We start from the raw sequence: 23,151 nt of genomic DNA, 5'->3' as shown, positions 1-23,151 counted from the left end.
TTCTCTAACCAAGTCTCATGTGAGCACTGAGATAACCTGAGTTTCAGTACAAACGAACATTACACTTGGGAAAACAGATATGTGAGGTGACCCCCAAACTAGGTCTGTTTGCTTTATGAAACTTACTTTGGTTTAGTTGAATTAAAATGATAGCAGTGTAACAAAACTCTCCTTTAATGAGCCATCTCCCTGAACTTCAAAAGAGATTCCACAAAGACAGAAGCTAGTTTTGCTTCGAGTTGGGGCCAGACCACAAGACCTTTAGATGATGCTACACCTGCAGATTTTTGCACATCTATCAAGGAACAAGTTTCAATTTGTTAGTGACAGTAAACCATATATTTGTAGAATACACCTATGCATTTTTTTCTTTTAAAAAAAAAGCATTTAAGTTCATGGCTGTCATGCTTAGGATAGTCTTTTACAAATCGAACCACAACCTAGATTTGTCTTCCGAACAGCCTCCCCATTCAGATATTGCTTCTGCCATATTTAAAATAAATTATTCTTGCTGCCTCCTATGAGATATAATGCAGTATTTTCTGATTTCATTCTTATTATGATCTAAACTGGGCATGCTTTATGTAGTTTTATCAAGAACTGTATTTTGACACATAATGCAATAGAAGAAAAGTTAATACTTGCCACCATATTGAAACTAAAAAACAAATGGGAAAAAAAAATCACACTCATGACAGGTATGGTAAGAGAAATTCTACTATTTTCAGTGCATCTCCTCTAAAGCTTAAGGCCCTCCCATCAATTAAAATTAATGTGTAGTTACCAGCATTGCCAGGAGAGTCGCAATGCAGTTTGGCATTGCTATCACCATACTGCACTCAATAAACACACAATCAGGTTACATCACTCTTCTCTTATTCATCAGAGCATTCCAAGATAACAGCACAGGAAAAGATCTTCCCATTACATTTATTATTTTTGTGGAATCCACACAGGAGTCTAAATCTGCAGCAACTAGATATACATTTTTAAATTCTTCAACCAGTACTTTAATTGCTAAAGGATTTGAAAGGATTTTCACCTTCTTTGTTGTAGCAAGTGAAAAGCACGTATGTCCTTGTCTTATCTCTTCAGAATTATTGCATCAGGGTCATGCAGCTTTTAAAGACTTGTTATAAAGGAATCTAAGTTGGCATTTACAGAGGAGCTTACACATGAAAACATCAGGAACCTCAAGTAAAAAATGGAGCAAAAATGTCTTGATTGAGTTGAATGTTTTGTACCCCTTTACAGGAAAACAAAGCAATCCACTCTGTTTTTTCTAAGGAGAGGGAAGGAAGAAGTCGCAAGTATATTTGTAATAATTTTTAAGATGTTTTTTGTAAGATAATTCATTAGGGAGAAAATTCTCACATAACACAAGGCCAGGGCTTAAATCTCTCCTCCCTAGGATTTGCTAAGGCAACACAAATATAGATCACATTTATAAAAAATCATGCAATATTCTGCGTGTTTTAGAGCCAATCCTACTTCTCCATGGTATAATGAATATTTTCTGATCGTATACAAAGCTGAAGAGTTGCTGCAGGGAAGTCTGAGAAGTGAAGTGATTAGCATTCTCAGCTGGGACATGTGAGACAGACTGAAAATCCTTTTCCAAGTCAGAGTCTGAACTAAAACATTTTCTTTCTCTGAAGAACATCTTAAACACTGGAGTAAACTATTTTTATGGTAAACTAAGTGAATAATTATATGTTTCCTGAAATAACATGAGCACATGTGCCACAGCAATCAGCTTGAGCATTTTTTTCTGCCTAGAGCTCAGGCAGCTAAATCCAGACCACCCGTATCCTGATGGAGCAAGTGTTGTGGATGTGCCCAGATACCTGCTCTCAGCTTCAAGCACTGGCAGAAATAACACATCTTTAGGAGTCTAAGGGAAGAGACCTTATACTTGAGAAAGAACTTCTGAGATGTTGACAGTGTTTAAGTAGGGATTACATTAAGAACCATCACTATTTAAGTGGGTGATTTTTTTCAGGCAAAACCTCCATATTCAGATCCCAAAGGACTACTCTACTCAAGGACATTCATTCCATCATGGTATGCTGTACTTAATAAATTGTACTTCGAGACTATAAAGAACTGGATAAAAAAATGTGGTAGCGTAGGCAAGAATATAAGGTTATGCATGATAAACTCTTACTAAAAATCAGAAGGAAAGAAATACATGACTTTGTATAACCATGTAAATCAGAGTTGCACTCACTGATTTTAATTTACGTATTTTTGTATTAAAAAAATATTTAGTGACAATCAGATTTCGCCTTGTTCTCTTGCCCCTTGCCCTAAAATGCACTTTAAAAATCAACAGGTTTGCTCACACACAGTAATTCTGTAGGCAAATGAAGCAGCTATTATATGACCAATGACAGTTTACCAGGCACTCTGTGCATTGGTGCCTCATTTATTAAAGAGAAAAGCAGCCCACATCCAATACTACTTATTTACTAAGACCAAAGAAAGGTCCAGAATATAGTTTCACAGCCACACAGTCAGAGAATAACATCTGCTACCACGACTCACACTGCAAACCCTAAAAAAAAAATTATATTTGACAAAATACCAAGCTTTGATGTGAAAACAAGATCTTTGGCTAGGCTCCGCTACCTGAAATATACAATTAATTATGATTATGCTATCACAGGCATTGAATATTTTATTTATCTGAAATTACACACTCCTTTTGTAACTTTTATTTCAGAATTAAAAACTAGCATGAAATCAGCTTTCTTTTTTTACAGTTTACTACAGTTCTTTGCATTCTGAAATTCAGACAACTAAAATAAGAACACAATAAATATGCAGTAAAGTAACATCCAGTAAACAAATATGTGTACTTATTGCAGCCTCAGCATAGCAGCTGCATAAACTGGAACTACCCAGATCTGAATGAACTAATGAAGGAAACAGCAAAAAGGAGATAAAGGACAAATTGAAAAGGTTTGAGATAAGCCAGGAGCTTTTTTCTGTATCTGTACTATACATTTCACTGCTTTTTGGTCCTACAGATTGATAAAAAGAAATGTGGTATTTTCTTTGCAAGATGCATGTATTTGGGTGTGAACTTTTATAAAGAATATTCATTTTCCACATATTTTTGTCTTGAAAAGCAAAGAAACGAGTCTTTAATACTAAATAAAAATATTATAGGAAAAATATTTTTTATAGCTCCACTCAAGAGATTACTGAAAATTGGTTTGTTTAATAATTAAGAAATCATTTAGACCAAATAGTACTTATTCTACACATAGTATATGCCAAAGGTAAGACAAAATAATGCTACTAAATGCAGCAAAGGGTGTAGAACTTGACCTTCGCATTCATGGTTTAATCTCCAACAATAGGAGATAAGGCATTTTACAGCAAACTGATTTCTGACATTAGCAAGAAATCCTAGGGGTGACAGGGAATTTGATCGACTACCTACAACTCTAATGTTTGTTATGTATAAGTTTCCAGCAGAAAACATATTCCAGGTCCCACTCTGGCAAGTAACACTAGCTTATCCACAGGAGTGAGTCCTACCAACCATGCATCCACTGAACAGAGGAAAGGAGATAGCCACCTCTCAGCTACTCCTTCCTGGGCTGTATTAAGACATTGTTGTTATTTGTCTTTATTTAGCCCTTGTTTTTAATGTAGATTCGAGTTGAGAATAAGATTCATGAAGATTCTGCACAAGAAGTAAAAATTGTCATGAGTTAAAGTAGAAAAAGCACTTTTGGGGTTGGTGGGATTTTGAATGTTAAATACAAAAGCTATAGCGTGACAATTTGTTTTTTACACATAAGACAAGCACAGTTTTGTTTTGTTTTCGGTTTTCCCTAGAAAGCTGGAAGATATTTTTTTTACTGAGGAATAATTTGAATTTGCAGATATAACTATTTCAGTAGTGAGAGACAGTCATTTCTGGAAACTAAAACCGTATGTCAAAATCTGCTGAGCTAAAAGAAACTGTATAGGATAAAAACTTACAAGGAAGTAAGACCAGAACATAGATAACAGTCTGATGAATTTTTGCTCTTGTGTGCTGATTGTGTTTCAGTTCTTAAGACTTTTTAAAGTGATTTTTAAATGTTCAAGCTCTCCTAAGTTTGACTTATACCTACAATGGATCTTGAGACAGTAAAAAGTCTGTGTCTCCTGTAATCAAAGATTTACTCTTTTCTCCCCCTTTTTCACAAATATAAGATCACAGACAGGTCTAGTGGGCCTTCAGAACCAGTCATTCAAAACTACTACAGACAAAGATAGCAAAGGGAAAATACACACTAGTGTAACAACAACATTTTCCATGAGGTGTCAGCAGAAGTATCTGAACGTATTGCTGAAGCCTTTCAAGTGTGTTGTCAGGCTTCTAAGCAGTCACAGAGGAACAAATTTCACACGTGTGATGTAAATAGCCTTTCATGGTTTGTGTTTTAGACACTCAGTACTCAAAGTGGCACTACTACCTGCATCCTCTTCCCCTCTCCAGCCTCCACATGCACAATTCTCTCTTGCCTCCCTCTCCAGACAGCCCTTTTTCAAAACATAGCTGGTATTGAATGTGCTAGCTTTAGTTTCCAGCACTTGCAATCTGGAAAAAAAATAATGTCCCACATGTCTTTTATTTGATAGTCACTTAATTAAGAGAATTTAAATTTATTAAATGTCTCCAAGGACAAATGGGTATTCAGCTATCAACTTCTATTTCATGAGAACGAGAATCATAGAACGGCTTGTGCTAGAAGGGACCTTACAGACCATCTACTTCCAACTCCCTGCAGTGGGCAGGATTGCCACCCACCAGGTCAGGCTGCCCAGGGCCCCACCCAGCCTGGCCTTGAACACCTCCAGGGATGGGGCATCCACAGCTTCTTTGGGCAGCCTGTGCCACTGCCTCACCATCCTCTGAGTAAAGAATTTCATCTAACATCTAATCTAAATGTCTCCTCTTTCATTCCCCCTTGTCCTATCACTATCAGACCACGTAAAAAGTTGATCTCCCCTCTGCTTATAAGCTCTTTTTACATTCTGGCAGGTGGCAATGAGTTCTCCCCAAAGCTTTCTATTCACCACGCTGAATAAGCCCAGCTCCCTCAGCCTGTCTTTGTAGGAGAGGTGCTCCAGCCTTCTGATCATCTTTGTGGCCCTCCTCTGAACTCCAATAGCTCTCCATCTTCTGCTGGTGGCCCCAGGTCTGGACGCAGTACTCCAGGTGAGGCCACACAAGGGCACAGTAGAGGTGGACAATCACTTCCATCTTCCTGCTGGTCACCCCTCTTTGATGCAGCCCAGGATAAAGTTGGCCTTCTCGGCTGCAAGCACACACTAGCCTTATAACCTGAATCATGCCATTGCAAACAAGAATCACTTAGAAGCACACAGCATGCCACATTATACTACTTTAACTGCCTATTCAGAAATTAGCAACTCTTTCTATTTTTCTTTTTCAGGTGAGGATATAAATGGACAAGTTAAATGTTTCATAGCAATATTTACACAGAAAACCTCATTTATAAACAACAAGCCACCTTTTGCAAACTGTGAAATTTGCATTAATGCCAGAAGCAATATACCTATTTAGAAACCGGAATGCATTCATTCTTTATCACACATATTGGATTTTCCATTAAATATTCAGAAAAGGTATTCATACAAGTCTTGAGTTATGTTTTTTTAAATGTTCCATAGCTTTGCAAGTTGAGTGTATGCTCCAATTTTCTAAAAATTCAATATATCACCTTTATCTCTAGACTGATTGTGCAGAAAAGACTTGTTATCATTTTTAACAGTAAATAAAGCTATCAATTTCTACATCAACAAAACACTGAGTCTTCTCCTTCAATGGCACTCAAGTTGAAACATAAATCGTTGTTCCCACTCGCATTAAGGAAGTTGAAATTAAAAATGTTTATCTCTGAATTTATTTCTAATGACCTGCATTATAAACTCCAGTACAGAAAGAGATGTTGAACAATCACTTAATATTAAATGCATGAATTATCAGAACGCTCAAAAGTAACTTGTTTGTTATGAATATGGTTATCACGTTTCAGAACAGCATTACAGTTAGTAATGTGCTTTTATGTTTTTACTATATTATTTTAATAAACGAAGTCCAGTAAGATGCTTCACATTCTAAACCTTAAATATATGCATGTATGTGGCTAGTCTCTACAAAAATTGAAATAATAAAATAATAGGATTAGATTGTTTAAATGCACAACTTCAGTCTTGATAAATATCAGGAGCTTTTATGTGCTTCCTAGTCATTCACTAAAGACTGCTGAATATACATTTGCAAGATAAACATTATGCTTTAAATCAAGTCAAAAGAGCATGAGGTTTATTACATGGGATTACAGCTACAATGCAACTTGGAAAATTAAATTCATTTGAGATTTTTCCATATTTATATTTCAAATAATGAATGTTTCACTAAGGTAAATTAGTATTTGAATAGAAGCATGATAGATTTGTAAGCTTCCAGTTCTGGTTTCCCTTTAGGTTCAACTGTTTTCCTGGACAACAGCACTACAAAAAAGTTAACAAGTTGGCATTCCAAAAACCAAAAAGAAGCAAATCCAGCATCTCCTTTGGCTTAAGCCACCATCTCACATTAGCAAAGGTAAGTCATCTCCCAATTCCTAAGTTTTCCAGTTGAATTTATTTTGATGACACTTAGTGACAGACAGTTAAATATGGAAGGCTACCGGTAAGTCCCTGAATATCAACTTTGCATCTTGCTCTGTTAGCCAGTAGAAATGCAGAGAGCACCGTCTCTGTAAAGAGGTCTGTAGGATCTAGTTAATTTTTTATGATATTTTATGTATGTAAAGTGGAAGCGTAAATCATCAAGCAATGCACATCAATACCTTGATCAGCCCCACATGTGAACAGAGTTCCACAGCAAATTGTAGCTCTTCAGCGAAGAGCAAGTTTATATTACATAATTTCTTGAAGAAATTTCCATGATTTTTTTAAAATGTACATACAAAAGGCAATAGCACATATTTTTACCTAATGCGAGTATTTTTCTGAATATGGAATAATATTTCTTTCACAGAGATTAGATTTTCTAAAATAGAGCCACTTCATTTGCAGAATAAAGCATAAAACATTACTCACCTGCATTGGAGCCAGTCAAGTTGTAACGTGCGTTCAGCTTTTTAATGATATTTTCATGGATCTGATACCAGTCACTCTCTGTGTTGCACCTACAAAAATGATAACTTTCTTAACTCTGAAATGGGAACACAAGTTTTTCAGACCATTTTCACCACACACCTCTACACAAATCCTCTTCTGTTCACAAAACTAACTCAGTGGGAGCAAATAAAGCCCCATGAAACTGACTGGATCAATGCAAAGAGTGAGAGTGGTCTTATCATTTGAAGAATGCCTCACGGAAATATCTGCTTCTTGTGGAAAAAGGTGGGAGAAAGACAGGAGCAGTTACGCTCAGGAACTCATCATGAACAAGTTTATCATCTATAGAGATATACTTCCGTTCCAAAATACACAGAATATCTGTCTCATGACACTCAGGAAGACATATGAGACTCAGAGCTGGTCTTAGACAAAGATCTGCGCTGTACACTTTTAAGTTATTTAAAATGGAATATGATCTTCAAGAGATAGTCAATTAAAGAGCAAATTACATCTCGGTACACATTCGGAAAGCAGCAGCTTTTCCATGAGGAAAAATCGGCCACACTGAAAAGTGAATGGTTTAGACTTGGTCTGGTCTTATCAAATCTGCTTTTGAATAATGTTTCTTCTTCCCTTTTTTTTTTTTTTCCCGTTATTTTAAAAACAATTGGAGAAATTTAGAAAATAGAATATAATAGGCAGATACATAAATCTAACAATTTGTTATCCAACAGTGAACACTTATTTGACTTCAGCATCCTGGGAGCCTTAATAAGAGCCAGCACGCATTTTCACTGTCACGCTAGATAGTTTTTCTGCAGCATCATCTCCAGCAGCTCTAATTCAGCGCAGCAGCGGTACAGAGGAGAAGAGAAAGGCTGCCTAAAAGCCTTCTGTGTCTTCAATATTTGAATGCCAACCCTGGGAGAGGCAGAACTTCCTCATGCACATGACAAAATGTGTCCCAGGTTTTTGTAATTAGAATAGGCCACTGCACCAAACAGCACTTACAATAATCTCTCAGATCAAGATCAGACAGAAATTACATGCACTGTGTTGCAACAAATAGAAATATGAACGTTCTTCCAAATACTGTCGAACTCCACTATTTAACTAACCACTCATTTTTAAATCTATTTTTGATTTTTCCTTCTCCAGCATTAACTGCTTCTTACACTTATGCTATTTCCATTAAACAGTTGCTTACCTACCTTGCCTCCTTTTTTTCTCTAGTTATAAAGTTACTTCTGCTAGCTGCCTAGGCAGTGCAAGGTGTCTAAACAAGCCTTGAAAGCACTTCATGCTGCCATAAAGAGAGAGCTCCAGAAGCTCTTACAAGGATGTGATAAATGCTGAAACATACAAGAAGATCTGAAAGGACACAACCTTCATTTTTAATACCATCCCTTTTTACAAACAGATCTGTAGAACTAGCCAAAATTTCTAAACCATGCTGAAGAAAAGAAAGAAATTAGCTACTACACTTTTTTACTCACTCTGCATTTAAAACCACTGTTTTTGATGCAAACCTACTGTGAAATAGTTCCAATAGTTATGAAAAAAAGCCATTCCTTACATGTACACCTTTAAGATGAGGTCATCCTTTGAATCTCCTGCCAGCAAATCCGCAATACTGAGGACCGCGCAGCCAAAGGGCCGTCTGTATTGTACATTGCAGGCATTTTTCTTTTCTCCAGCTCCCATCCGTCCTGACAAACAAAATATACATTTGATGCATAATGTACGAAACTGTCTCCCTTAAAACCACAGAAGGGAAGCAGGGAGCAATCCAGCTCTGTGTGGTGACAGCTCTGAGTATGTGATGCCAAGTGTACTCTGCAAATCTAGTCCATCTTTCTCTACACTACATTAGGATAACAAATGGTTGAGGAGACCCATTAATGATGTGGTGATCTCGTAATACCAGAGGTACTGCTCATCCTCTCATGACCTCGGGTCCGCAACTCTTCCCGATACTCAGTGACAGCTCTACTCGAGACACCACCAAATTAAATTTAGTGTTCAGACATAACAGAGTGTCCACCATTTGCTGTCCAATAACAGTTATTTTCCCATGGTTGTTGGTACTTCTGATTTATATGAGAGGTCTTGAGACTGAGCCACTACAATTTAGAAATCAAATGCTGCCTCCAAGCAGGCAACTTGCTAGCAGGGGGGTAAAACTGAAGAAATGAAGGAGAGATGAAACTCAGGGAGAAAAGATGACAAAGTGCAGGAGAATAAATTATGGTACAGAAAGAAGGCAGCCAAGGAAAATGGAGTTGAAACAAAGTATTTTTCTATTTGATTTAAATACATTTCATCAATCTTCTTGTGGTGTTTCTGATAGATGAAACTGCCCTCTTTATAACCATTTTATTCAATTATGTTCTGGCAGCTATGTATCTTTCCCACCAAGTCTTAACTCTGACAAGAAAAGCCTCTGGCTGCACTTGCTGCAGGGCAATGCCTCCTCGGCAATGCCTCCTCTATGCATCACAGAAGCTAGAAGAGTAATTGTTCACTTTCACACCACAAAACATATAAATGTTATTTTAACTTTTTAGCGTTTCAGTCATTCGTATACAGACCTGGCTTTGAATATATTTCAAAACTACACAGAAGGAAAAATTATATGCCATATTGTTCTTTAAAGTATTTACTCTCCTCAAATTAACTTGTATTACACCAGAATTGACTACACTTTTTCCCAGTCTCTGCCAATAAAAATGCAGTATTTTGATATTCCAGTGAAACACTACATCATCATGAAAGTGCAAGGAAAAATCATCACTCTGAGTTGTAAAACAGCACTTACTTTGTAATAAGTTGTTTCTGAGCTCAGCACAAGTTATAACTGTCATATATGAAAACAAAATACCTTGTAAAATAGGAAGATTTATTTAGTACTGCAGTGATGCAGCTAGGGAGACCATTTACAAAAAAAAAGAAATAGACCTAAGAGCTAATAGCAGACCCAAAGAATCTTGCTTCAAATCAGTACAACCAGGAGGTCAACTTCTTAAAATACATATGAAGCACACTTTTTGACTCTTCAGCATTGTTTCAGAGGACACAATATCTGCTTGTATCATCGTGCATTAAAATTATTACATGACGTCCTTCACTTGCTTCCTTCTCCTCTTTTTAAAGGGATCAGGGAGAAGACAAAATTCATCTGAACAATTTCATCAGACACTGTTTAAGTAGGTACTTTACATTTCTAGGTAAGTTTTCCTATGAACAAATGATGTTTGAAACCACTCTTTGGAACAAGAATGGTCTTTCCAGTGACAACTCCATCATTCTAGTACAGTTCGCATATGACATCCTCATTTCGTTTTGCAATAGTAACAAAAAATACTGCATCAAAACTCATCAGCACTCTTGGAAAATAACACAAAAGAATGCTGAGAAATTCAAGGCAATTTTCCCATTAGAAGAGAGGCATTTCCTTCATGAAATTTATACAGAGACTTAGCAAATCTAACAGATCCCAAAGCAGATCCCATGTGGATTCTTTCATTTCTTCACTGTTACATACCTACCAAACGTCAGATTTCTGCTCACAGGCAATTATACCTACCTATTCGGATAATGTGCACAGTGATATAGATGTCCTTCCTGAGTTCACTGCTACTCAAATCCTGCACAAAATCAGAACCTCATTATTTCTGACTCCTGATTAAAATGTGATATTTAAAAAGATCTTCATGCATTGCTTTTACTGCCAGCAACAGTGATAAATGAACAGTGAGGTCATTTATATAGAATTAACAAATTATCCATTTAACACTTCAAATTGGTGGTCATGCACTCAATATGTCTGTCCTAAAATATCATGGGCAAGAATTTGTTGTAAGGCAGTATAATGGGAGAGGAGGACAGAAAAGACTCGATGCGTGCCTTGAAGAGCAATGATGCCTTTGTGCAACTCCTAATATCCTGAAATTACAAAGAGCACTGCACAAACCATCTTTTGGGCCTAAAACTCACAAGCAAAAGTCTTTGTTGCTAGGAAAAAGACTGCTATACATACGCACATGAAGTTTAAATATGAGAGTCCACATACTGCCAGAAAACATTCAACTTGGGATTTTAATAATACCCTTTAACCATCCTTTAGAATTGATATTCATAATAATGTAAAAGCTTAGGGAGCACCACTGAGTCAACTACAGAATAACTTAATTCAAATTTGATTTTCAATACCTAGCACAAAAAGGATTGAGAATAGGAATAACTCACCACAAAAAGAGAACAGTGTCTTTCAGGCTTTTCTGGACATTTTGGCAAACCATTTCTATTCAGTCTTAAAAAAAATCGTTCACTGTAAGAAAACAAATACAGCATATACTTTGAACAACGCTACAATAAAATCAGATCTCATACTGATCTTATTTTTAGATGTAACCTTTGTCAAGATATAAAAGAATGAAATAATTTCTTATTAAAAGGCTGAAACATACCAAGAAAAAAAAGGAAGAGACTATATAAGAGTGGTTAATCGTCTAATAAAATTACTGAAAACTCAATACAAACTAGAAGACTGACCATAGCTTGAAAAAATGATACTGTATATCCTAGTCCATAGAGCAATAAAATTCTTTTATCCTAGAACTGAAATTAGATGCGAGTGATGTTATATTGATTCTTGCTAAACAAATGTCAACATTGCCACACTCATATTCAATCAATATTCCTTTTCAAAGTCAGAGAGATGATGCCAGGGGACATTTTTCCTACTTAATTCTATGAAAATTTCTTTCTAGACTACACTGATTTTGGTGGTCTTATAAGTTTCAGCAGAGAAATGTAATTTTCAGAATTCTGTCTTGCAGTCAGCTGCAGGGTGCCAGGTACTGCATCTGATACAAATAACAATGCTGATAGTAGAGAGATGCAGAGAACTCTTAGAGTAAAAGAGGGTGAAAGAACCCACTGAAAGAGAAATTACTCTTTCACAGAATCATAGAATTGCTCAGGTTGGAGAAGACCTTCAAGATCATCAAGTCCAACCACAACGTAACCGTACTATCCTAACAACCTACCACTAAACCATGTATCTGAGCACCATATCCAAACGGTTTTTAAACACATTCAGGGATGGTGACTCAACCACCACCCAAAGAGAAATCCTCCCTTTGAAAAATTTGTACTTGATAGTAGGTTCGTCATGGACAGTCTCTGGGAGGACTTGCCATTTCATGCATGGAAAACTTAGGAAGAATCAAACTTTCCATGGTTTGGGTAATCTTCTACAAGATACAGTCTCACAGCAAACATAACCATAACATTTATGCAGTAAGAGACATACAACATGGGAAAAAGCAAAGGACTCAGAAATGGTAAGTTGTGCACCAGTATTACAAGTATGTGGCTCAGAAAGTAATGCCTCCTATTTCCCTGGAAACTACAATAGATATAAAGAATATAACAATATTATTTGGTGGAGCAAATTCCCAGCTATAAAATACTATTTCTCAGCATAGTCACCACCATTAGCTGTGCATTTTCACCAGCGATGAACAAGAGTCTGCATGCCACACAAGTGAAAATCTGCACCAGTGGAGGTGACCCACTGTTTCATAGCTGCTATGACGGCATTGTTGCTAGGAAAATATTGCCCATGCAGTCCATCTTTCACTGGCCTGAACAGATGGAAGTCGGAAGGCGCCAAATCCAGACTACATGGTGGGTTTGGTAGGACAGACTCGTCACCAGTAACGATGCCAGGAAACTGCCACCTTCAGCCTCATATTGATTCAGTAGATCCTGACAAACTTGCTTGGGGTGTTCTTTCTGTTCCTGTGTGAGCATTCATGGGATCCACCTGGTGCAAACTGTGCGATACTCCAATGTTGCCACCATTGTTTCCAATGCATTGAAGCCAATATCCAGCTCTGTATACAGTTCCCTGGCCATAACCCACCAATATGCACAGAGGAGCTGATCGAGACACTCTTCATTTTGTGGTGCGACAGCTGTGTATGGCTTTCTACAATGTTACTTGTCTTTCACATCACTGTCACCACTCACTGCCTCATTGTGCTCACATCCACTCCTTGGCCTCCATAAATGTTCAGCAAGTGTTGATGAATGTTAATGGGTGCAACTTTTTCCACATGGAGGAATTCAATTCCACACCTTTGCTTCATACACACTTCCATGTCAGACACCATTCTGTCAGACTGCCCCTCTGCTGCCATCTGTCACACAGCAACAACGTGTAACAGAATATTGGTGGGAAGGTTCAGCCTCTACTGCCATACCACCTCTGACATCATGGGCTGACATAATAAAATGGGAGGCACTACTTTTGGAGCTGGCAGTGTATCTGTTACTCTTCATGCTTTCACCCCCAGCCCTACCTGGCCAGACAGTTGAGTCCGGACACCCTGTAATGCTCAAATTAAAAAAAAAAAAAAAAACAACCAAAGTGAGGTTATTGCAACTAGTCTTCTCTCAGCTGTCTGTCTCTCTGCTTATTCCAGAAGCTAAGCATGGTTTACCACTGCTCTCAAAATGCAGCTGGAAAATCACGAGGAATATGTTGGATAAGATCCAACACAATATAGACTAATTAAATTTTTATTGCACCAGCATTTGCTTTGTACAAAATCTGGATCAATCATTCACAGAATCAGTCATTCATATTGAAATGGACCCCAGAAGGCCTCTAAGTCCAACCTCCTGCTCAACACTGCACCAGCCATAAGGTTAGATAGGCTTGCTCAGAGCTCATCCAGTCAGGCCTTAAAACCCTCCAGTGATGGAGGCTGTACAGCTTCACTGGACAATGCCTGACTGTCCTCAGGTTTTTCCTTACATTCAGACGCAGCCTCTCTTGTTTCACTTCATATCCATAGATAGTATTGACCATCTCGCAGGTACAGGCAGATGCCCGTTAGCCCCCACCCCCAGGCCAGCCAAGGCCCGCTGCCTCAGCTTGACCCCATAGGACAATCAGCTCAGGGCCTTCTGCTGAACTGCTATCCGGTCATCAATGTCTGTTTTGTATGAGAGGAACTCAAACTGGAGTGGTTTAACCAACACTGAGTAGGAGGGAATAATCACTTCCCTAGATCAGGTGGCCACATTAGTGTTGTTATAGCCCTGGCTACTGTTACCTTCAAGAGCACAATTCTTAAAAGTCATGTCTGCAGAATACTTTGTTAAATACATGCCAGTTACCCAGGCTGAACCTACAAATGCCTAGACTTTTTTCTTGGCAGTATTTAAAAACATTTGTGCAGTCTTCAGCTATGTAGATTTTGTTGGTTTTTTTTTATCAGACAGCAAAAAAGGCAGAACCTAAGAATAGCAGCGTTGAACTCAAATACCTCTGAGTGCATGAAATGTTATTCTCTCAGAAATATTCTTGTTTTACGATACACCCAACTTCAGCTTTTGTCTCCATGGAAACTTTAAAACTGAGTTTTAAAGAATGTTTACATAGATATATTTTTAGAGAGAAACAAGTTGGTATTTTGCTGTTGATTTAAAAATGTTATTCAAAAGACTTCTGTCTTTTCATTTACATTTATTTCCTTTTCAATATCAGAAAGTACTGTAAGAAAGCACAAAGCTTTGTCTATAGGTCTCACACAAAGTCTGTATTCTCTTAGCAAGAACTATTATTTATATTATCAAAGCAGTTAAAGCTTTAGGACTCATTTTGTTGGGTAATGTGCAAAACTACAGAAAAAAGAAAAGCCTCTCTTCAAGCAGGAACAATACAGCTTCTGTGCGCTGAAACATGCAGCACATTTGTATGCATCAATGTAAATTTAGCCAATACAAAGTGATTCTGAATTTCATCACCTTACCTTCAGTCTGTGGGACCATTTAGAAGGAATATATATATACACGTATCTTGCTGCATTTTTTTGCCTTTAAAGAAACCACTAGAAATGTTGGTTCAAAGGTAATACCATTCAACAAGAAACTATCTACCAGTGGATAAGCTATTGTCATAGTTTACCGACAAAGAGGCAAATGTTGAATTTAACTGGGCTCTCTTTCTTCACTGAACCATACGTTCTGCAGAAATCAAAGGCACATCCTTAAAAAGCTTCCTACTCACTATCCACTTGGATATGAAATTTGCAAGCTCTGCTTACACTCACAGACCGTGAGATTATGATTCACAACACAATTAAAAGCCAAAGACTTTTGTCACGTCACAAAGAAATGCACTGATTGCAACAGACATGTAATAGTTATGCTGATCCAATTTCCTCATTTGAATTTGAAATTTCATTTGACTGAAACACAGGACCTAGCAATGGAAAAGGGTAAGTGAACACAATAAATCCCCCAAAATCTTAATCCTTGTTCAGTGCTTCAATGCATTTCAAGCAAAAAAAAAAAAAAAAAAAAAAGCACCAGTTACAGTTCAGATAAAAACAGTTATCTCTGAACATTACCACAGAGAAAATACAGACATACGTGTAAGATCATGAGAATAAAATAATATTTTGATAAAATATAGAGAGCATTCATGCTTATGAACAATTTGAAGCATTTCTATATTGAAAAACAGGTCAGAAAATGGTTGAGGAAAGTAAACAGCCTTTCAAAAACAAAATAAAGACTGAGAATTCCCAAGATCTGAAAGCTTGGCTTCAAACAGTTGCAAAAGCTCCAGAGGGTGAAATCTAGGGCTAGGATCTTATTTCACAGCAGCTTTCTCAGCAGCCATTTATACATATATATATACGGCAACCACACACAGCAGAAATCCCAAAGCAGAAATATCTTTCCTTTCTATGAAGATGGTTTGATTTTAGTTTAGATTGCAATGCATTTTTTATGAACACCAATCTTCACACTTAAATATGCTGCACAGATTTAAACTCTGCTGTCTTCCCACTGAAAATAAGGAAATAACTAATGCTGGAGAGATTAATTTAAGAAGGTCAGCAAGGGATTTCTGTACTGTAACTTCCCGTGTATTAGTGAAGCAACAATGTGTTCCAAATCTGCAGGCTTAACACAGGAATTTAAAAGAAACATGGCCACAAACTGTTCTATTTTCATAAGCGACCCTTATTTCCTCAGTATTAGCAGGAAAATGTTACTAGTCACATGCTAGCAGTCTAGACAGACTGCTTGTTCTAAGATTTATAAACACACTATCAAAAAAAAAAAAAAAAAACAACCAAGAAAAACAGCCACATGGCATATTCTTGCAGTAAAGCTATGTCATCCAATACTCATATCTCTCAGCACAACTTCCTTTTCTGAAATCTTTGCAGATGGTCTCTACATAAATACAAGTTTTAGTGATTTCTAAACTAAATGCTGAGAGACAATAAGAGAATACTGCTGTATACTTCACCAGCTCAGGTCTACCAAACTCCAGAACATCATTAGGGGATGTTCACTAAGTACTAGAATCTGGATCTACTGAGTTTATAGCTAAAGGATCATTGACATCATAAAACCACCATCAGACACAAAAGGTTGCCCTTTTACTTAGGGGTGAAATGCAGAGGAATGTGGCACAAGAAGTCATTAGTTACTGAAGTAAATAGACAAAAAAAGCCTTAAGAGTACATTCTTAATCACAGACTAACTGAATGGTAGATGTGCCAACATGACTTTGCGATACAAGCTGTTCCACAGTAAGTCAGTCCCTGTACTTTAACTCTTTTACACACTTTTGTGAAAACCATACTCCAATTTCAGTCTGAAAAATAAGTAGCAATGAGCAAAGAGGGAAAGGAAGAATGAGTACTAGAAAAATAAGATTTCAGCCAATTTCAGATAAAAGCACTATCACAAACTAAAATAAATCAACAAACCAATATTATGATGCTATATTGAAGCTTATCATCACATCTCCTAGATGTGCTGACAACATGTGGGAAGACCAAAAACATTTTTGAATGCTAGCTTTATGCTGAGGAGTCAAATTTTCCTTAGGTTAGAAGTAGAGTTAATGAGGAAGAAAGGAAAAATGGAAAGGGGAGAGGAGACTGGTGGAAAATCAGATATATGTAGCTAAATCAAGCTTCTACTCCCATCTTTCATCTCTTTACCAACAGGACAGCCATAAAAAATTAGTTTTTGCCAACTATACTGTATTATACTCTCTATATATTTGCAAGTGTATTTTAACTAAAAGGTGGTATTACACATTTCCTGAAAAGATTAACAAGTTACATTGGAAAATGACAATTTATTTTTTGGTGAGGTACCAAGAGTCATAGAAAAAAAATGTGTTTGAAAAGGCTGAAAGCACACTGGAATCTCTCATCACGTATTTTCAACTAAAAACAGAACGCAAACCGGAAGCCGGAGCCCCCAGTAATGGTGAGATTAGTCTGCCACCAATGATAAACATTTTGCAGCACAGCATTATCAGCACACAGACCTACAGATCCTTTAAGCTGAATTACAGACTTGATCATTATCCCAGTAGCTGGCTGAGGTAACAGCATGGATACAAGCAGATTTGCTGTATTTTTACCCCAAACATGGAAATTCAACTTGAAGTGAGCAAGAAGTCTGGTAAAGGTGACAGGAATTCAAGAATGCTATGCGTGCTCTTCAGCATCTTTACCAATGACATAGACGATGGAATCGAGTGCACCCTCAGCAGGTTTGCAGATGACACCAAGCTGAACGGTGCAGTTGATACACTGGAGGGAAGGGAAGCCATCCAGAGGGACCTGGACAAGCTGGAGAAGTGGGCCCATGTGAACCTAATGAGGTTCAACAAGGCCAAGGGCAAGGTGCTGCACTTGGGCCGGGGCAATCCCAGGTATTTATACAAACTGGGGGAAGAACTCCTTGAGAGTCGCCCTGCAGAGGAGGACCTGGGGGTCCCAGTGGACGAGAAGCTGGACATGAGCCAGCAGCCCGGAAAGCCGACTGTGTTCTGGGCTGCGTTAAAAGAGGAGAGGGAGGTGGTGGTCCCCCTCTACTCGACTCTTGCGAGGCCCCATCTGCAGTACTGCGTCCAGGCCTGGAGCCCCCAGCACAAGAAAGACATGGAGCTCCTGGAATGAGTTCAGAGGAGAGCCACCAAGATGATCAGAGGGCTGAAGCACCTCTCCTATGAAGAAAGGTTGAGGGAACTGGGCTTGTCTAGCTTGGAGAAGAGAAGGCTCCAGGGAGACTTTATTGTGGCCTTCCAATACTTGAAGGGAGCATATAAACAGGAGGGGGAACGATTGTTCACGAGGGTGGATAGCGATAGGACAAGAGGGAACAGTTTTAAACTGAGACAGGGGAGATTTAGGTTAGATATTAGGAGGAAGTTTTTCACTCAGAGGCTGGTGAAACCTGGAACAGGTTGCCCAAGGAGGTTGTGGATGCCCCCATCCCTGGAGGCATTCAAGGCCAGGCTGGACGTGGCTCTGGGCAGCCTGGTCTAGTGGTTGGCAACCCTGCACTCAGCAGGGGGGTTGAAACTCAATGATCTTTGAGGTCCTTTTCAACCTAGGCCATTCTATGATATGATTCTGTGATAAGAATATCCCACTCCCTCCAAAAGCCCAAAGGCTCCTGTGTATTCATCTTCATTTGGGGGTTTATAAACAACAACGCTGTGTTGTCATGTAATTTCTCTGCCTTTTATCAGTATCCAGTACAACGAGTTCTCACTAAGATGATCTGTAAGCCCAGCAGAATACCTCTGCTGTTAAACATCTCTGGTAATTACTTAAACTTGTCACAAATACATCATGGGTGGTGCACATATACACCTCTATTCTAAAATTTAACTCATTTTTAAACAGTGACAAATCATTTAAACTCCAAATGGTAAAACACCAGCTACAGCTCACCCCTTGCAGTGTTTTCATCATGGCAATTAAAAACAATTATTTCTCCTGTTGCTTTTCAGCTGTTGCTTTTTACAGTATGAGAGTTATTTGTTAATGCTCAAGGAAAGACCTACTCCAGATCAAAGGTTTCTCTTGGGTTAGTTTATCTGCTTTAAAATGGGTATGTCTATACAAGATCATCCCCATGTAAGTGAGCATCATTACTCCTGCCATGGCAAGTAGAAGATATCAGAGAATCTTTGAAACATTTCTTTCACTGAAATTGGAATTTAATAAGAGGAACTGAGCTATGCGGTGGAACAGCTAATATCTAACACACTTCAAATGGAAATAGTTAATCCATATTTGTTGATTTAAGAGCATATTAAAAATACAATGAAAGGAATAAGCCATGTCTTCCCATAAATATAAAACGTTTAAAGAAATATACAAAGAAAGCCTTTCAAAAGCATTTTCTTGCTAGACTATGCTCATGCCTGTCTTTGGCAACTCATTCCTACCACACGCTACCTCACTGTACTTAGGAAATGTTATCCACAAATGTAGTTTCTTTGCTGGAAATTCTCCCTTACAAGTGTAACAGTGTTACAAAAGCTCCCTTACAAGCATTAAGCAGGAAAGTCTGGGCAGTCCGACCAATGCAAAGGGTCTTGATGAAATGCCAGCTCCTCAAAAAACACTTGGAACACTACCCTGAGGCAAGCGGCTATTATTCTCTTACAGTTCAGGAATGGTTTGAATTTAAAAAGCAATTTATCAAAATTCTCACTAATCACAGCAAATTACACAGTTTTGCACAAAGTTAGATTAATGGATTGATCTATAAAAATAAGTACTATTAAAACATATAGAACTTCTTAAAGCCAGGATTAACCTTTCTGATCACTTGGCAATGAGAGGCAGTAAAGATCTGTAGAAAAGACATTTATTACAGAAACCACCAAGGCCAAACTATTTGGAGGACGCAGCTGTGCCAAGCATTCCTTTTATACACAGCCTGCCTGCAACATAAATCACACCTGCTTATACTACTGCTGTTGACAAGTAAATAAAACTGAGCTACCAAAATATGACTTACTTATAAAGGAGAAATATAATATATTTTTGCTATTGATATCTGAGTAAAATGCACATGAGATGCTAATGTCACCTTACTTACTATAAGACACATTGGAGTAATTTTCAGCCTAACTGGAATACTAGCTGTGGAGAATGGCTACTACAATACAGGTAAAAATATCCAATACTTTTACCTTCTTTCAAATAGACTGTTAGAAGGAAAGGAAGCATCCCCCAAAACATCAAGAGGTACAACGGAGAAACATGACAGAGACATAGAAATCTTTCTCTACAGAAAAATATACACTGACCGATTTTGAAATTTCTCATTGGTCAGGATATGTTCCTGTGAAGTTTCTAAATCCCAAACAGATTTTTCAGGTCAAAACCAACTCAGGACAAAGAATTAAAAGAAATCCATGTTACACTGTGAGAGGCAAGTTGCCTGAACATGGTAACTGGTAGACTCTAGTTCCAATGTATTTATTATTGACTTTAAATGTCAGGCTACTAGTTAGTACCAGTGTGTTTCTACTCTTCCTCAGGAGTTATTTTTCACTGTAAAACAAATGAAAATGTAACTAATTGGGCAAACTAACTGACTAGGCCAGCACTTTAGTATTCTTCCTTCCTTCTGAAGGAACTCCACAGCAGGGAGTTTAATTCAGTATTCTCAGGCAAAGAGCATTATTCACTTGAGATACGACCTTTACATTCCAATTTGGAGTAACCCACCTGACTGCAACCAAGAAACATCTTTGCTTATCTTCTCTTGATGACTCCTACTCCAGAATTTCTCCTCATTCTAGGATCAAGCAGAGATGACCTATGACTTCTGTTACTTCACTACACTGCCAAGAAAAGCCTGAATGTATTCTTGCACATCAGAGTCTTTCTGTTCACAATGGATAATGGGAAAGAATGTTGCACATTTTCAGAAGAGAAGCTTTTAAATTTCTTGGAAGTTCAGGTTTCTCCTTCAAGCTGCATCTTATAACCTCATATATACTTCCAATTACAATCACGCCAAATACAGTTTCATCCATATGTGTAAATTACTGGATACCTTGTCTCAAACAAAGCCAATAATAGTGAGTACATCAGTCAATATAAAGGATAATAAGAAAATGAAAAAAAAAACAATCACCGTTTTCAACAAAGTACACACCATTGTTAACCATTCTGTGACATATTTAAATATTTTTATTCCAAATGTGTAAGGGATTGTTAAAAGAGTAGTGGCCTCTCTTGCAAAAATGATTTTTACATTTCTACCCTTGTGCTAAGATTACAAGTCCTGAATGAGCAGAATAAAACCACGCTCCTTTCTGTTATTCTGTTCCTCCTGTTATCCTTTGTTCCTCCTGTTTCTAAGGAGGAACAAAGCAGAGTAATGAGTGACTCAACCTGAATGAAGGACATCAAAATAGCCAAAAAAGGCAAGATACATAATCTCCCCTGCATCTACAAGGTATAGATATATATGCACTGAATTTGTGTAATTCACTGTAACATAATTTAAGTATTGTACAACATTAAAAATGCTTGCGCACGCTGCACAGGAAACTAAAAACAACACTGAGCCCCACTATATTGTGGCCCTGTAAAAGTGCAAAATATGTTTTTGTGGAAATATTGTAAAGGAGACATAGCCCTGAGCCATTTTGTCCATGTCACTTCCTCTACCAGAAATGCTGCTAGCTCCTGTAGCTCAAATCCTGTGCAGGATCCAAGGCTACTTCAAGACAGAAAGCATCCATAGATAATGTTGAGGTGTTCAAGTAATAAATAATTTCCAAGGAACACTATTCACAAGTGTAGGTTACACATGTTAAAACATAGTATTCTAAGAGGGAAAGGCAGAATAGTCTATCACTTAATGACAGATTATAAGGAGAACCTAGACTGTGTGCAGTGTATTAGATTGCACTGTACTGAATACACTTTCAAATACATATGTTTTTTCTTGAAAAACAACCTGTTTCTGAAAAGGTACAATGCAGTCCAGAGTTAATTGTGCCTATCTAGTCAGAGATCACTCCTTCCAAGAAATTATGTGCCATGGGAGCAGGCAAGTCAGTCTGAGATAGTTAAGTTCTTGTAGATAACAGTGGAAGTGAATCTCTCTTTTTATTAACCAATCCTCAGAATTCTCATGACATTCAGAAATACAGAATTCAAATATCAAACAACCAGATATGTACAGGAGCAGAAAATCTGAATATCAACTAATATACGTGCATGTGCGCACATATATAGAAATAAATGTGCATGCACACTCTCTCCCTAGCTTTTGTATTAAAAATATATTGTACCATCTAAACTGCTTTCCAAATTTGATTTTAAAGGGTCTCACTGATTCCCCAGTCCTCATTTGTTCTTTTCACTGTAGTTACAGAGAATAAAATAAAGAATCAGGTGTCTGGAAAGAACAGTAGATGCACACAATATGTACAACAACAACAAAAAATTTCAAATGACATTCCTAACGCTGAACATTTGCATGATGACAGTGCTATGGAAAGAACCAAATAGAACCTAAAATCCATCTAGGTGGCTCTGAACTGGAACCTCTGTGACTGTCACAAAGGCAGAACCAACAGGCAGCCTGGTCCTTTGGTTCTTTATGGAAATATAGCTCTTTACACATTCTTCTCAACTTTTCAACTCTGCTAGATAATAACTACCCTATAACTGCCATACTACAACATGTCATCACTTGTCTTTCTTTGCCCTGAATTTCTAAATCTCTATGGCTGCTGAACTGCTCCCCATAGCTACATGCAACAAATTCTTCATAGATAAATGATCACATACACAGGGTATTTCTGTACATTTTAAATAACTACCATAGCCTTGTACTGAGTACATACCATACTGTTTCACAAGTATATTTTTCCGTCTTCTTCATGGCTTAGTATCCCACACTGCTGAGAAGCAAGAAAGAATTTAGCTATGTGAGTGCTGATGTCTGGAGCACTGATCCTAAGTAAACTGGATATTAAAACTCAGGTGTAACCCCATTGATTTACGTGTTTAAAGTAATACTAACTTCTTGAGCTCTAGGTCAAGAGAGGTCACAAGGATATCTCAGCTTGCAAAGAAGAAAGACATCTTGAGTTCAAAACAGTGA

At 37.7% G+C, this 23,151-nt stretch overlaps 1 protein-coding gene across 4 annotated transcripts in view; it reads right to left on the bottom strand.

Moving 5' to 3' along the window:
• The window catches only part of DOCK4 (dedicator of cytokinesis 4), a 253,261-nt gene that overhangs the window by 122,117 nt on the left and 107,993 nt on the right, over positions 1 to 23,151 (bottom strand). For all 4 annotated transcript variants that reach the window (XM_021384917.1, XM_021384919.1, XM_021384918.1 and 1 more), the window contains exons 9-12: positions 11,410 to 11,491; positions 10,748 to 10,808; positions 8,738 to 8,870; positions 7,138 to 7,226 (exon numbers count right to left, since the gene is read on the bottom strand). In XM_021384917.1, coding sequence (XP_021240592.1) covers positions 7,138 to 7,226; positions 8,738 to 8,870; positions 10,748 to 10,808; positions 11,410 to 11,491 — 365 coding nt within the window. The remainder of the gene's footprint in view (positions 1 to 7,137; positions 7,227 to 8,737; positions 8,871 to 10,747; positions 10,809 to 11,409; positions 11,492 to 23,151) is intronic.

This window comes from Numida meleagris, chromosome 1, assembly GCF_002078875.1.
Source record: "Numida meleagris isolate 19003 breed g44 Domestic line chromosome 1, NumMel1.0, whole genome shotgun sequence".
Classification (NCBI taxonomy): Eukaryota; Metazoa; Chordata; class Aves; order Galliformes; family Numididae; genus Numida; species Numida meleagris.
The sequence above is the reverse complement of the archived record's forward strand: the minus strand, read 5'-3'. Positions and strand labels throughout refer to the sequence as shown.